This window comes from Podarcis pityusensis (genome assembly GCF_964106645.2).
Source record: "Podarcis pityusensis genome assembly, chromosome: 1".
NCBI classification, from domain to species: domain Eukaryota; kingdom Metazoa; phylum Chordata; class Lepidosauria; order Squamata; family Lacertidae; genus Podarcis; species Podarcis pityusensis.
Window position 1 is genome coordinate 85,070,372 of NC_138028.1, and position 16,603 is coordinate 85,086,974.

The 16,603-nt window shown below is 45.3% G+C and overlaps 1 protein-coding gene across 1 annotated transcript in view; it reads right to left on the reverse strand.

Annotated features, from left to right (window-relative positions):
• Positions 1–16,603, reverse strand: part of PLEKHG3 (pleckstrin homology and RhoGEF domain containing G3) — a 56,679-nt gene that overhangs the window by 16,822 nt on the left and 23,254 nt on the right. The window contains exons 2-12 of the mRNA XM_080982271.1: positions 15,570–15,931; positions 14,225–14,325; positions 12,714–12,783; positions 12,390–12,436; positions 11,185–11,335; positions 8,606–8,737; positions 5,612–5,794; positions 3,790–3,882; positions 3,175–3,261; positions 2,614–2,647; positions 2,047–2,151 (exon numbers count right to left, since the gene is read on the reverse strand). Coding sequence (XP_080838397.1) covers positions 2,047–2,151; positions 2,614–2,647; positions 3,175–3,261; positions 3,790–3,882; positions 5,612–5,794; positions 8,606–8,737; positions 11,185–11,335; positions 12,390–12,436; positions 12,714–12,783; positions 14,225–14,325; positions 15,570–15,931 — 1,365 coding nt within the window. The remainder of the gene's footprint in view (positions 1–2,046; positions 2,152–2,613; positions 2,648–3,174; positions 3,262–3,789; positions 3,883–5,611; positions 5,795–8,605; positions 8,738–11,184; positions 11,336–12,389; positions 12,437–12,713; positions 12,784–14,224; positions 14,326–15,569; positions 15,932–16,603) is intronic.

The window sequence follows — 16,603 nt, forward strand, 5'->3', positions numbered from 1 at the left end:
GAAATTAATGAACATGACTACATTAGGTCCATAATACCACCCAATAGCTATTTAAGAGGCCCATTTTCTCAACACTCCTGGATAAAACCTTTTAACGATCTGCTTTTAACAAGCAGGTGCCCTTCAGAAGATCCTCTAGTGAGCTCTCTTTTTAGAAGCTGTCTAGGCTTGCAGCACCCAAGACTTGAGCTCAGCAGTTGTCTCTTGGCACAGCAATCAAGAATCAAGCAATGCACACAGGACCTCAGCACACTTTTACACGCCACAAACTCAGCCCAACACACAGAGACCCACAGGCATCTACTAGAGTTGTGAGTCGCAAAAGCAGGCCATGATGTGTGTGGTTCCCCCCCCCCAAAAAAACCCCCCTATGCCGTGTAAGGAGTTGTTGACAGCAAGTGCACCCTTTGTTAGGATAAGAAGTCAAGTAGGAATAAAAGGAATTTGGAACGGCTTCCATGTTTTGGTATGAAAGTACAACACCCAGGAGAGTCAACGAAATGGAACCAGCCTGCCCTGACTTGCACAAGCTTGCCTGACACATTGGTGAAAGGTGGTTGTTCTACACAACAATCTGAAAGGCAGTCAGAGGGAGCAGTGGGAGAGGGGTCACCAGTTCAGTGGAAGACTTCCCAGTTCAGCTCCCAGCCTGGATTTCAGGTAGAAGGAATGGGAAAGGCCTCTCTACCTGACACCCTGGGATACTGACTCAGATCAAGGCTGCGGATGGAGGACTAGCCCGGTTGAAGTCTGTCAGCTATGTGTCTTCAAGTCCACCTATCCTAGCCTCCTGAATTTGGAAGCAGATTGGCCTGAATGTTGTGAAAGAATGGGAAATACTTCTTGAGTGTGGAAACTGCATAGGATAGCATTTGCCAAACATTTGCCTCCAGATGTTTTTGACTACAATTCCCAGCGAAGACTGCCCTAACAGCAGCACTGATGGATCAGACCAAAAGGCTGAACCAATTCATCACCTTGCTGCCAAGAAATAGTCAGGTTGCCATTGCCACAGTTTTTCCACAGTTTAGGCTACTGATGGCAGATGCAAGAGGGACCAGGTGAGGGGAGAGGACAAAGTTGTTTACTGGCATGTTCCAACTCTGAAATACCTGTTTCTGAAGCAGAGGTTCAAAACAGGAAGGAGAACAGGCTCTAGTACTTACGTGAAACAAGACCTCTTTTTAGCTCTATGTGTGTTGTTGAATAGTGTGTTTTTTAAAACAAAAGTCCAATACGGTCTATGACAACTAAAGTTTCATAGTTTTTATTTTGCATTTATGTATGTAAAAATATATATGGTATAAATGAGTATTATCCTATGTTTAAGAATCAGTATTTCAATGTCCATTAACTCCATTAACTCCAAGCAGGTATGGGGAATCTTCAGTACAACAGATGTTGCTAAACTATAACTCTCAACATCCCTTGCCATCGGCCATGCTTTCTGAGGCTGATGGAAGTTGTAATGCAGCAACATCTGGAGGGCCAAAGCTTCCCTATACCTGGTCTACAGCTCCTGAAGGGGGAGTATTTCACTCCAAAACGTGTAGAACGGAAATGAAAAAGTATTCTACCAGTAAGCACTGGACTCGTTCTCCTTTCTGTTTTGATTCTTCATGGTGCTTCCTGTATTGCTGAAGTGAAGGTGACAAGTTCACAGTGACACTGGGAGAAAAATTCCCATAGAACTGTCCAGAACAAACAAAGGTATGTTCTCTGAACATTGCCTGTGTGTGTTTGTGGTGTGCCAGAGGTCATTAGGCCTTGGCAGAGTAAATGCTCCAGCACCTGTCAGCTGCACTAAGCTCCAAGGCCAAATATTAATTTCTATCAACAGACTACTGGACAAGCCACTACAGAAAACAAAAACTTCTGCCCTATAGTCAACAGCAATAGCAGCGGTACACACAAGGTAAGCCATCAGGATACAGTAACAACAGCTACACCTACACCTACACCCACACCCACACCCACACCCACACCCACCCACCCACCCACACACACACACCAGTGCTTGGACAGGTACATCCCTGCCCTGTTTACCTGATTGCCGGCGCCCCTGCCGGCCATACTGAGGAATGTCTTCTGTAGGTTGGTATGACCAGGACTTCTTCAGCCTCTCTGGACTATATTTGTAGCGAGAAGGATCTAAAGGAAGCGGCAGGAGTGTTTGAGAACCTGTTAACTGCCCCCACTTGGTATGACCAAGCCCCTCATGCATGAACCAAGCTAACACCACCTTACCATTCTAATCCCCTGAATATTACATTTAGCAACAGAGGCCCCAGCAAGCAAACTCAGGCTCGGTTCGCAATCCAAGGAGGTGACAATTATATTAATTACAAGAAACAGAGAATTGGATCATCAATACAGCAGCACATCTCGGAATCGCATTCTACTTATTGTTGATTTCTGTGTTGTGTAATCTTCCTGCAACCAGATGATAGAACCTAACCCCACGAGGCAGAGTACATTCTTAGACCTGTGTTGGGAAATTCTGACATGTCTGCTGTCTTGCCCTGCTGAGGACACAGTAAGCAGGAAGAGCGTTTCTAAAAACAAACTACTGGGACAATTTTTTTTTATTTTTAGAAAATAATGGAAACTTACAGTATGAGTCCATTTCCAAGATAGCTTCCTTGGCCTGAAGAAAAGAAGGTATTGGCTTAGCACTAAACTGGAAACCCAGGTTCCTGAAACCTGAGGCAATGGGGAGTTCCCACCTCTCTTCCCTCCCCCAGAGAATAGCAGAGAGATAGGAAAGGAGAAAGGAAGTTCCCCTCAGCCCCATCATCCCTGGACACTAGGAACCAATTCCACCACAACTGTTGCCCCTTTCTCGGTTGGACAAAGGAGAAGACAAAATTCCAAACCCCAAACCTCTCATACCCACGTTATGGAAGCTCCTAGGCCTAGGCCTAGCTTGATATGGCTGGGCTTTGTATGATTCAATAAAGAGAACCAATCAAGCCTACTCAAGAGTAAAGAAAAAGCAAAGATGTATAGAAGAAAGAACACCTCCAATAGCACCCCTGTGATTCAAAAAAGAAAAAGAGCATTTCTTGAGACATGGCTCAGACTAAGCTTTAAAGAAAGGCAGAGAACTCCATGGGGTCTCCAGCATCCATTCTACAGGCATGCGAAGGAGAAGGAAGGAGAGCCATCACTTACTTTCTGAGGGATGATGGCGTGGTGGTTTTCCAGAATCAGGCGCTTGATGTGATGAGTCCAAACCCGCTTCTCCTCCCCCGATTTGGCCTGGGAACAAAAGTACGCCTTATGCATCTTGGAAGCCAGGATTACTCACCTGACTCAGCTACACCTCAGCCCTTTTTGAGTGTTGCCACTCTTTCTGCTGTTACCATGCAAACGCACACACCAGGCACCAGGGCTCCTTCCCAAACCTTGCCACCAACCCCACCTTCTGCGGACACTTAACAACTCAAAATCTTATGATAATCCCCAATTGGCATTCTTATCACCAGTATCTCCACACCGCTGACAAACATTGGCATTGAAACGCACCACCAAACTGCCCTAACCCCTCATTCACATCCTCTTCCTTCCAAAACACACAACCTGACCCTTGCATTCTCTGCCCCCAAACCAATCAACCCATTTTCTCAGGTCCTGTTACTGGCCCTATTATTTCCACTGGGCGCCTGCCCTTATTCAGGCTACCAGTTCTGCATCAGGCACCCCATCAACACACGTTTCCAACTATCTCCGCATCTTGCCCGCAAATCACTTTCAAACCCCCTTATAAAGGACAGTGGCTTATCTCACCTGGATGTTGTACTGCTGTTTGCTGTGCTTGTAATGGGTGACGGTGAAGCACAGCGAGTCTCGTGTACTCTCAATCAGCATCAGGGAGGAGCACTGAAGGAGCAGAGGGAGAGATGTCAAACCAATGTACCCATTACAATGTCAACAACAAAAGTTCGCCAAATCTGCCATCTCTCTGAATCATCTGAGGGCTGCCAGGATAAACAGAGAGGCATCCTCAGAAGGACGACAAAGACCTTTTAACCTGACCAACTTTGGGTGGCCAAGGATTGGGGACGACGACCATAAGGTTTGTTATAATATTTATACGTGTGTGTTTATCAATTCCTGTGTTGTTGTCAGTTCCTTTTTAAAAACAATGTAGCGTACTGAATTTTAGAACAGACATAAATAATATAAAGAAGCAAAACATGCTGTATTCAGAACTAAAGAACATCAGTCTCCCTCCCGCCCCATCATCCACTGACCCTCTCTCCCCACCCCTTCCCCAGAGAATTTGATGCCATCAGCACATCCAAAGCATATTCATACTTGGTTATGGTAGGAACACAGATTCAAGTAAAGAAAAAGTACCCAGTGCATACACCTCTCAGGCTTAAAACAGCCAAGCAGAATTGTATTGGGTTGGAACAGATCTATTACCACCTTGCATATGCACATGTTCTTGTCAGTTCCTGTGCCTTTGAGATGGGCTAGAGTGGCACATATAAATATATAAATGTTTGATGTACAGAAAGATTAAGGGTAGCCTTTCTTGGCAAGAGCGAAACAAAGAGAAAGGAGATGGGGGTGAAATCTGGTGCAGTCACTTCACACCATCACACTGTGGGGTCAGCACGTGCCACTGCAATTTATATACAAGCCAGTAGCAAGAAAAATGGATTCCCCCCCACTCCCTTTTGGCTGTGTGGAAATAGCAGCACACCCATTGATACCCTTTTCCTCTTAATTAGTCTGGAAAAGCCGCCACTCCTTTGATTTTGCATTCAAAGTCACTAATGCAAATGTGTCTGTGGAGCAAACCTCCCCGTTTTCTTGCAACGGGGTATTTGAAGGGTAACAAATCCACACTGTTGCTCTCATGTATGTGTCCTTTGAGAAATGCCCTCGCCGTCCCTCTCCCCTCCTGAGTTATGCCTAGGATTGTGCTGGAAGACAGAAGGCAGCAGCAGTGGGAGAGTCAGGTCAGGTAGAGAAAAGTTTGCCTTGGGGCCATCTACACTGGGTCATAAATTCACATCTGTTTCAGCTGTCAGGTATGAGTTCCAAAGTGACAAAGAATGATTCATGCTCACACCCCTCCTACCCTGATACCCAAGATGCCCTCCTAACCCCTCAAAAACAGGGAGGAAGAATTAATCACACTGCCTACTCATAGGGAGGAGGGGGAGAGGAACTTCTTTTCAGTTCACGTTTAATAGTGAATCTACTTATTTTGCACTTGCCAAAACAACACATGAAACAAAACTCAGCCAGCCTTTGGAATTCACATTTCTCCAAATTTTGCAGTGCAGTCCTCCAGCCAAGTAATGTGTACAAAAATGCAAATATTAGGGCAAAGTGTGCATAAAAGTACATGGATCAGGGTAAATAAGCATAAAAAATATGTTACGTTAGGGGAAATTGCTTTGCATAAATGTGTATATATCAGGAGAAATTCACACTAAAATGCTGGTGAATTTTCATGGACTGTAAAAAAACAAACCAACTGATGTGGAAATGTGGATGACTGGACTTAAGATTGGAAAATTGACAGAAACCAAAACTGAAAAGATTCACTCATCCTCGCGAATGACAAAATTGCAAGGTTGGGACTACTTACTGGAATGTGGCTTTTGTATATATAATGATCGCCCCGTTTCTTTGTTATCAGCAAGATCTTGTCAAACAAGAAGAAAGTTCTCTCATTCCTGACCCGATGGACACGGAAAGTACCCTCCAGCACAAGCTCTCCATAAGTGGTCAGGTCAGGACCCTTCCAGTTTATAAGCAATGACTGAATCTCCTGTAAAACAGCAAGAAAAGGGGGGCGGGTCAGAAAAAAGGTGAAATATTTCCATCCCTATTAGGAGCCATTTCAAGGCAACCCCAAACAGAGTCACGAAGATGCCAGCATTGGTTGTAGTCTGTGCTGTGACAGAATTACTGCCACTTGAGAATTTTGAAAAAAATAAATAAATTATGGTATGTAGATAGTACCCAATGCCACACAAATAGTGTTCCACTAATGCAACAGGGCTTCCTCTACCCACATGTCCCCATAAGTTGCTCCAGGAGGTCTCCCTACCCTCTGGAGCAGATTTTGAGTATGTGCAAGGGGCTTGAGGGGAGATAAAAGCAGAGAGGGGGGAAGTCCCATTGTACAAGAGGAACGAAAGCATTGGATACAATGCTATACATTTAGCCTGCAGAATACATTCATTTCAACACAAATCAGAATATAAGTCCCCCCCCCAACACTTCCACTATTTAACCTTCACAAACATTCAAAGTATTTTTGAAATCTGTCAGCAGTCTTGAAAATAAATGCCTAGCATTACCAACAACAAAATGATCTGTATGGTTTCGTACCCAGAGGGTCTCTTTCATCAGCAAAAGTTAAAAAAGGGAATCTTAAGTATTCTAAATATTTGTCCCTTTCTTCTACTTAGTTTGAAAGATTCTAAGGATTTTCCATATGAGACACTGGAAAAGTAGATTAGTCCAGTGTAAAGTCACTCTGTGAGGCTAAACCAAAGCAGCAGGGGGAACACAAGTCCCTATTTTTATACATTTCTGTCATTTATACCCAGTCTTCTAATGAACTATTCAAGGCTGCTTCTCTCTCTGCCTCAATGTTCCCTCTGCTATCCATGAGAACATGTACACCTCCAAACTGGACTCCAATTCCCTTCAGCCCCAAGTCAGCACAGCTAATGTTCAGGGAAGATGGGAGTTACAGTCCAGAAACATCTAAGCATGGGCACAGGTTCCCCATTCCTGAGTCAGAGGGTTCTAATGTTACAGGTTGAAGCCAGAAGGGGCATCGTGACAAATCATTCAGCCGGAACTCCGGTATTATTACAGGACATTCCATCAGCAATTCCTGCATCTTGCCTGAAGCCCAGTAAAGAAGCATTTGCTACACAGCCCCCACAGATCAGAATATGATCCACAGCTTGTGTAATATAAACCACCAACCCATAAAAAGAGTCATTTAGAAAGAATTTTGCTCCCACCATCTTCCTTTGCTCTGGACAGATAGCTACAGGACAGATTGCAACCCTTCATTTTAAGTAACTTGCTCTTTCTAATCCTTATGTAGTTTCCAATTTGTGGGTGTTTTCATGCCATTACAGTGGTACCTTGGTTTACTTAATCCGTTCCTGAAGTCCGTTCTTAAACCGAATCCGTTCTTAAACAGAGGCACGCTTTCCCTAATGAGGGCTCCTGCCGCCGGTGCCCTTCCACCGTTCGGTTTCTGTTTGTAGACCGAGGTAAAGTTTGCAAACTGGAACACTACTTCCGGTTTTGTGGAGTTCGTAAGCCGAATTGTTCGTAAACAGGACTGTTCTTAAACCGAGGTACCACTGTATATTGCAGATGACTAAAGAATTGATTGCCCCAGTTCAAATTACTTTTGTAGTTATCTTAAAGCTTGCCTACTGTTTCCATAGGGTGCCATCATCACCTTGCTCAAATTCCCTGCAGAAATAAATTAATTGGCTGAAAACACAGATGAAAACTAAGGTAAGGCCTGACACCACCTATAGCAGGCATGGCCAAACTTGGCCCTCCAGCTGTTTTGGGACTACAGCTCCCATCATCCCTGACGATGGTCCTGTTAGCTAGGGATGATGGGAGTTGTAGTCCCAAAACAGCTGGAGGGCCAAGTTTGGCCATGCCTGACCTACAGCAACCTATGTGCACTTCTAAAACCTCAAGAAGAGAAAAAGTTAAATTCAATGTTTGGGAACTTGACAGTAAATATCCATGACACTAATGCTGATAAGGGTGGAGTCCTCACAAGGGTGTTTGCAAGACTGAATAATGTAAATGAAATCTGGAACGATGAGAGGATAAGGAAGTGCAAGCAAACTGGGAATGCACTTAAAATCTGCTGGGGTGATATTTTGAGGCTATTTGCAGGACTCTAATTGTGTTAAGGCTCAAACCAAAAATGGATAATTCAGTACTAGGGGTCAGTCCCTGAACAGGAAAGAAATGCAGATAATCACTTCCTCATCTGGGATTTCCAGGCTTGTGTCTTGTCACATCTCCTTGATGTTAAGCTCCATGGGTATTGTTGGAAGGGCCATGAAGTTAAACATTTTATGAAAGGGCTTAAATGACTGGCACAAGATGTTGAAGAGTGTGCTGCTGTGATATGACTGAAATAATGGGAAGTGGGGGGGGGCATGCAGCACAGGAAAAACGACACAGTGTATGTATGTACTGAGGTCTGAAAAAAAGGGGACATTAGACATTGCAAACTGGAAAAGGGAATACTGGACCAAAATGCCTTTTATCTATCAATCTATCTCAAAAATCCCTTTAGCTAGCAACACTTCATGGTAAGGAATGTTGCAGTGCTAGGAAGCAGCAGGAAAGAGAGCAAACCACTAAAGATAGTAATAACACACATGGTTGCCATCGTGTTTTGCAAGTCAGTTTCATTTTGCATATACGTACTTAAGGGAATTTCCCTTTATGGGTTGTGGAAAGGTGGCATTGCCTGATGCATCAGCCAGTGTGAACATACAACACTTACTTGTGAATTGCCACAGCTCTCCAAGGATAATGCCACACCTGGGACAACTTTCCCCTTTCAAATTACCTGCAGGCGCACAGCATGCTCGTGCTTCCGTTTCATGTCATTGATATACCAAGCCACACAGGTCATGGTGTCAATCGCCTCTTCCACCACTTCATAGCCATCCTCTTCTATGTCGAAATGCTTTGCTATCTCCTACGACAAAACCACACAGCCAAGAAGATAAGCCAAGTGTTGTAAGGCTCTCTAACACAAATTCATTTCACCGGTTTGTTGTCTCTTGACCACTGCCCAGTTTACTAAGCTCTGGGGCCCACGAGAGTATACAAGGGTCAAGCCAAGTAATAACTTAAAGCCATTTTAAAAACCCCATTATGCTGAGTGAGTCAGATCATTGGTCAACCTAGTTCAGAACTGTCCATAGTGATTGACAGCAGGTCTTTCGAGTTAGGTAGGACATTCCAACCCTACCTGGAAATGCCAGGGATTGGACCTGAGACCTTCTGCTTTTGAAGTTGATACTCTTATCACTGAACTATGGCCCTTCCCCAAAGCCTTAAGAAGCATAAATCATGACATACCGTATTTTTCGCCCAAAAATGAAGGGGAAATGTGTGTGCGTCCTATGGGGCGAATGGAGGCTTTCGCTGAAGCCTGGAGAGCGAGAGGGGTCGGAAGTTCCCGCCGGGCTCCCAAGGCTTGCGGACAGCAGCCTGCAGCCCAAAACCTGGGGAGCGCAGCGGAGCACGCCCCGGGCTTCGGGCAGCTCTCCACAAGCCGTGGGAGCCCGGCGGGAAGTCACGCCGGTCTCCCAAGGGTTGCGGAGAGCTGCCTGCATCCCGAAGCCTGGGGTGCGCTGTTCAGGATTTTTGAGACTATGTCCGTTGATCCTTCTTCCCTACGTAACACCGTGATTCCGCAAAAATCTGCTCCAGGTTGGGAAACCCTCTGGAGCAGGTTAGGAAGATGGCACAGGAGCTGTAGGTAGAAGCAGCTCACTTCACCCTTTCATGGAAACTTCTGCTGGATCAGTGAAATTTCCATAGGTTTTTGGGGAGAATCTTTGGAACCAAAGCCCCATGCTTTCTTTAAAAATAACAATGCAAAAAAACTTTTTCAACATGGTGGCAAGATGCCATATGATTGCAGCAGCAACAACAACAAAAGTCATTCACCTATGGAAGTACAAAAAGGTGACTATTATCATCCATGGTGGGACTGCTTGATAGAGTCTAGGCTAGCAAATTCAATTAGACCTGGTCTTTTTCCTTTGAACCATATTGAAGGATCAGTCCATTGGATAAATACGAGCAAGAAATCATAACTTACTGCAAGAAGTTTAATTTACACAAAAGTTTGTGTGGGATTTGGCCATTATGGCCATATTAATTGGAGAAAAGATCATGGGTGGAATCATTTCAGTAGTTATATTAAAAAAGCACACCCATTAAGTTACTCAAATGTTATGTCTATTGTTGTTAAACTTAAAATATGACAGTATCAAGAACATTTTATGAAAATCAGCGTAGGAAGATGTAGGCTTTAGTGGTATGATGAATTGCCTGCAGGCTTCCGACAGGCTAATCACCAATTACAGGGTGCTGGGACAGATGGGCCTTTGGCCTGATCCACCAGGGCTCTTCTTACATTACTTTTTTTGTTATTTACCGTATTTTTCGCTCTATAGGACGCACTTTTTCCCCTTCAAAAATGAAGGGGAAATGTATGTGCGTCCTATGGAGCGAAGACGCCATAGCCCCGTGACCCTCTCCCGGCTGGAGAGGTGAAGCGCGGCTATGGCAGGAGCCTCTTTAGCTGCGCGCCACCTCTCCAGCTGGGAGAGCGCATGTGGGGCTAAAGAAGCCATAGAAGCTTTCCGCTGCTCCCCGACCTGCTCTTTGGGGCTGGTGGTGGGCTTCCCCCCGCCAGCCCCAAAGAGCAGGTCGAAAGGAACCTGAAGCCTGGAGAGCGAGAGGGGTCGGTGCGCACCGACCCCTCTCGCTCTCCATGCTTCCAAGGTAGCCGCCTGAAGGCGACTGAACGCACCTTAAACGGCACCTTGTTTTAGAGGGGGAAAACAAGAGGAGGGAAATTCTCCCCCTCTCTGCGCAGCGCCTCCTGCCGCTTCGCTGAAGGGGCGCTGGGCAGAGAGGGGGAGATTTTTTTTTCTTGTTCTCCCCCCTCTAAAACAAGGTGCACCCTATGGTGCGAAAAGCACGGTACTTGAATTATGAAAAACATAATGTAGAGCAATTGGGGAAAGTATCCTATCTCTGCATAAATGGATAAACACTGGTAACATACAAATCTGATTCCTTCACAGAAATAGGGCTGGTTTTGAAATACGTACAGAGATTCTGAGAAACCATTTTCTTGTATAGCTAATTCCTACAATCTATATTTCCTCATGTGTGACCCACAGAGACTATTTGTATAATTGCAAATACTCAAACTCTGTATTAGTTCTCAACTGTTCCCACTTGACTAGCGACCAATACATTTTCTAAGAGAGAGGTGATATTTGCTTGAACACAGATCTGCACATTTTATGGTTGAATTTTAGACAAAACAGGTAGAGAGTGAAACACACAGGTCCCCAAGCTGCAAAGTTAGACAACACAACTAGGCTACTGCTATATTACCTGAAGGAGCAGGTGATATTTGAGAATGCGCTGGACAGGCTTGAGAAGGTAGGAGCCAAGGGGCAATGAGTGACGGATTTGCTCTTGCCGCTCGCGAAAGAACTTGGCCAGCTGTTTGTTCCTCATGCATTCGGTCAGAGCTGCCACAGAGCTAGAGGGTCAAACCCATCATGGTATAATGAATAGCACTGAAGATCAAAGCAGAGAACCTCCCACCTTCCCCTGAAGATGAGTTGACAGACAGGCATGATCAAACACCCCGACAAGGGACTGCAATGCAAGGGTTTAGAAACAAGATCCGGAAGCCAGTGACAGCCAGACTAGCTAACAGAGAGAATAATAATAATAATAATAATAATAATAATAATAATAATAATTTATTATTTGTACCCCGCCCATCTGGCTGGGTTTCCCCAGCCACTCTGGGCGGCTTCCATAGAAACAAAAAATACAGTAAAATATCACAGATTAAAAGCTTCCCTGAACAGCAATCAGACTTTGGCAATATAGCACATCCTGTACCTCCTACAGGGAATTTCCTTTGATGAGTGTGGGGAAACCTGGAAAGTCAGCCTGTTAGAGGGAAAGAAGAGGAAGACCCCTGGAGCAGGACTTTTGAGAACAGCTGTGGGGCTTCATTACCTTGCCTTGTTCTTTGCCTCTTGCTACGATTTGCAGAAACTTTTATGAAAGATAAACAGATTTATATAAATCATGCAAATCTGCTTAGCTTTCATAAACATGTTCTGTTTCTGCTAGACTATATAAATCAAGGGTAGCCAACATTAGGTGCTTTGTGGTTTTATTCTGTATTTTTATGCTGTGAAATGCCCTGAGATCTTAGGATGAAGGGAGTATACAAATTTTATTAATAAAAACAACAACATGTTGCCCTTCAGATGTTGCTGGACTACAGCTCCCATCAGCCCGGACCATAGGCTAGCCTGGGTGAGGCTGAAGGGACTTGTAATCCCACAACATGTGGAGGGTACCACAGTGGCTATTCCCAATATTAGATGTACAGTCTGAAGAATTCAGCTGGTTTTAGTGCAAGATTTGGGTTATCTTGTCACTGAACGCTGACTTTAAAAAAAAAGCACCTACAAACTATTCTGCATTCCGCATAGACAGAGGCTGACCAAGTTATTAGAGGGGAAAGGGTCACCCATGAAACCAGTTCTCTCTTCACTGCAAAGGATACTCACTTAGGGTAGTTGTTACAGTATTGAGTGTAGATATCAAAATCCTGACTCTGTTGCAGGGAGAGAGAGAGAGACAGAGAGACAGCGCAATCAGTAAAAGATGGCTGGATATTCACTTAGCAATAATCTCAGCTTGCCTCTCAAAACATGCCCAGTACAGCTGTATAAAAGGAATGCCAACCTCACCCTACGTACTGTTTGTTTAAGCCCTCATACCTAATGGAAGCACCCAATAAGGGTGTCGAAAGGGCTTGTGCAGCAGAATTCTGTGACACTCCATTATACAGTCAGAGATTACCACAACACAGTATCTGCTCATCTCCTTACCCTGTCCACAAAACATCTTGCCACGGCAACAGGATCATTGTGGCAGCTGTCCAGATCCTGCAGAAGCTCACTGAGCAGAAATGGAGAAAAGGAGGAATCAATGAGTCAGACAGACACACACACACACATGGCGAAGCCTCTTGTGTCACATATTCTAAGCACAGAATTTCAGTAGCATAGGCACTCAAGGGACAGGATGGGTACATGCGGGAGGCAAAATGCAAACAACATTTCCCTCCCCTCCAAGTCCCAAACATAGAAGCAAAATTGAAGGCATGCAAAGATTTGGGAACAGTACTCACAGCACCCACCTGCACAGGGGAAGCCCTTCCACTGTTGCCAGGGAGCCAAAAACACAAGGCAGCAGTTACACAGAAAGAGGGGCACTCATTGGTTAAAATGGCCAACTAGCTGCTCCAGCAACTATTTGTGTAGCCTATTTGTTACAAACAGCATTTCCCCACTGCCCAAAGTGTCTTGCAGTGACAAACTATGAGCTCATGTCTGCCCCAAGGAACTTTTTAATTTCGGGAGGGGAAGCTAGTTCACAGAACAGGCAAGCAACAAAACCAAGAACGCCCAGTAAGCCGGGAGCAATTTGAACTCAGTCTACCCCTTTGACCTCTCCTCTCCTCAGTGCTTCATCATACAGGGAAGGATGTTGCTTCCCTGCTCTGAGACCAACACTGTCTCTCCACTTTCCTTTCTGCAGCCATGTCTGCCCAAGACAGTTCAAATAAACCCCAAGGGTCAAACATCCATGTTGTTATTTTGCAGACTTTCAGAATGAGACAAACCTTCTGGCTAAATGTGAAAGAATGTTGGCTCCCGCTTTCCAGCAATAGGGGAGCTGGATCAAGCGAGGAGCAGAACTTATCAGAAGCTTGCCGCCCACACAATCCAACCCTCCAGTCAGCTTCAGCTTGATAACACAATCAGTAGGCATTAATCTGCATCTATCAGCTTCCATAAGATGCGTAAAGTGTTTCAAGTTCATGGCAAAGAGGTGACAGGAAAATGCCTGTCCCAAGGCAGACTTCAGTAATGTGCAAAACACAGGGCTGGCTTCTCATTAATAACAACGCAATCTTAAATGACGTCTACTTAGAAGTTCTACTGATTATCCCAGGTAAGTGGGATAAGGGGATAAGGGGTCCAGTATAGTTTCAAATTGGATGGGGGAATGTTGAGATTCCTTCATTGCAGGGGGTTGGACTGTATGACCCTCAAGTCCCTTCCAACTCCACAATTCTACAATTCTATGACTGCAGCCTAAGACGTGTCAGCGGAGCTTATGCAGACAGGGAGAGAGCAGGAAGGCAAGGGAGAGCAAAGCAAGTGAGTCTCCTGCCATCCACCAACCTGTCCCAACGATAGGACTGTGACCATTTAGGGAGGGGGTACCTTCTGCTGTGCTTACAGATTTTCAGTCCTCTCTGGCAAATACAGAGAGAAGGGGTGGGGCAGGGGCAGTTGCCAGTGAGGCCACGTTGATCAAACATCGCACTCACCTGTTCAGTTCATAGATATCCTCAATGTTCCCAAAGAGTGCACTAACTTGTTCTGGCCGTAGAAGCAGCTCTTGAGTGTCTATGATCTTCGCCAAGTAATTCTGCCAAGTCACATTGTGTCATAAGTATTGCCATGTAGCAAAATAAGCAAGCAAATATGACAGACTGCCCCGAACTCCAGCCACCTAAACATGTGGTGGTGGTGGGGATCTAATCAACCTAATCAATGTTCTAGGGAATTCCCATATTATCCAGGGGTGAGGAACCTGAGGCCCTCCAGAGCTTGTTGGACTGCAACTCCCATCAATCCTGACAGTTGACTCTGTTGGTTGGGGCTAATTGGAGGCCACCAACATCAGGAGGGCCTCAGACCTGCCCCCATCCCCAATATAATTCATAATTATTATTATTAATTTATTATTTATACCCCGCCCATCTGGCTGGGCTTTCCCAGCCACTCTGGGCTGCTTCCAACAGAATATTAAAATACAATAATCTATTAAACATTAAAAGCTTCCCTAAACAGGGCTGCCTTCAGATGTCTTCTAAAAGTCTGGTAGTTGTTTTTCTCTTTGACATCTGGTGGGAGGGTGTTCCACAGGGCGGGTGCCACTACCAAGAAGGCCCTCTGCCTGATTCCCTGTAACTTGGCTTCTCGCAGCGAGGGAACCGCCAGAAGGCCCTCAGTACTGGACCTCAGTGTCCGGGCAGAACGATGTGGGTGGAGACGCTCCTTCAGGTATACTGGACCGAGGCCATTTAGGGCTTTAAAGGTCAGCACCAACACTTTGAATTGTGCTCAGAAACGTACTGGGAGCCAATGTAGGTCTTTCAAGCCCACAGCTCCCACCATACACTCTCTGTTTCCTACACTCAGCCTAAACAGTGTCCCAACAGGGCAGAAAGCCCCTTTCTATACTCTAAACCAGGAAATAATTAGCACCAGAACTACCTGGCCCTTCAGCCATAGCATGCAAATAAACAAGGTCCATAGCAGTGCACACAATGCGCTGCATTCGCACACTGCAACATGGCAAGCAGGAAGTGTTTTGTGCCTCTGAAAATAATGATCAGTACATCCCTGTTTGGGAAACAGTGTGTGAAGTTCGCTGCTGAGGGCAAAGCAGAAGGACTCTGCACAGTAGAATACTGAGGGGTTTTCTTGGCCTGAAGGCTGATGGAAGGCGTGCAGGCACCAGCTCCTAACCTTTAGTCCAGGCCGGTTTTCCTACATCTTTAATGCCCAGATCAAAAGATGGGAGGCCCTTATATGACAGAACAAACTGCAGCAGTGAACTGAAGAACTCCATCCTCACAGGCAGGCAAGCATTATGGGCGCGCTTACCTCTATGATACTTCGCAAATCCCGCACATACATGCGTTCCGACTCCACAATCTCCAAGACCACACGCTCCAGGTAGCTTAGTTTGGAATGGGAGACAGCAGAAGAAAGGGATGGGCTCTTCAGGCCTCGCCAGGGCCCTGAGGAGGCATTGTTGTTGGCATTGTGCAACAGTCCAGCCCTCAGTGAGGTAGCATCAGAAGGTGTTTGGGCCACATCGCTCCAGTCCTCCATAATGTGGCTAGCATTGGTCAGGGCTGCAGGCGGGTGGTTCAAAGGGTGCTCTGAAGAGCTTATGCCTGAGGCAGCAGAGGTTGGAACGTCATCTCTGCCAGGAGACGGGGTAAGCAGGAACCGAGGGAAGTCTGCACGGAGAGAAAGTTTTGTCAGGGAATCCTGAAATGTTAAGGTTCATCTTACACAAATTATACCTGACACATAAATTAGAGGGAGTTGCTGGGAACAGCAATTTTAATCAAAGTGAAAACCACCAAGATGAAAGGGCTGCTGTACATAATTGATTTAAACATTTTCCAGCTTTCTAATTCAGCTATTTCCTAAATAAAGCATATCTATTAACTAGTGCAGCAACATATTCTTTTGCAACTCAGCAGAGTTTTTGTACTAACTAGGAGTATGCTCCAAGGAGACATATAGTTCATGTATCTTTTGCTCTATAAATTTTATGTACATTTATGGAAGCAATTGTGAAATTAAGGATTTCTACTAGGTTTTCACCATACATATACTAGGATGATAAACAAGTTCTTGAAGACTAAGTGCCCAGAACACTCCACAAGTGAGGTGTTCTCAAGGCGGAAGCTGAGAGCAGGTCAGCAATAACTCACAAAGTGCCTGGGAGGTTAACTCTTTATTCAAAGAAACAAAACATCTCAGGCCTAGTGGTCGCAGCAACTGTTCCCAGCACATCTTGCCCCAATGAGGCAGCTGCAAGGACTGAAGGGTCTCTGCTTCTCCACCGCTCTCTAATGTTCCTCCTATCCTGAGGGTCCTTTGTCTTGTCTCTCTTTGATCTG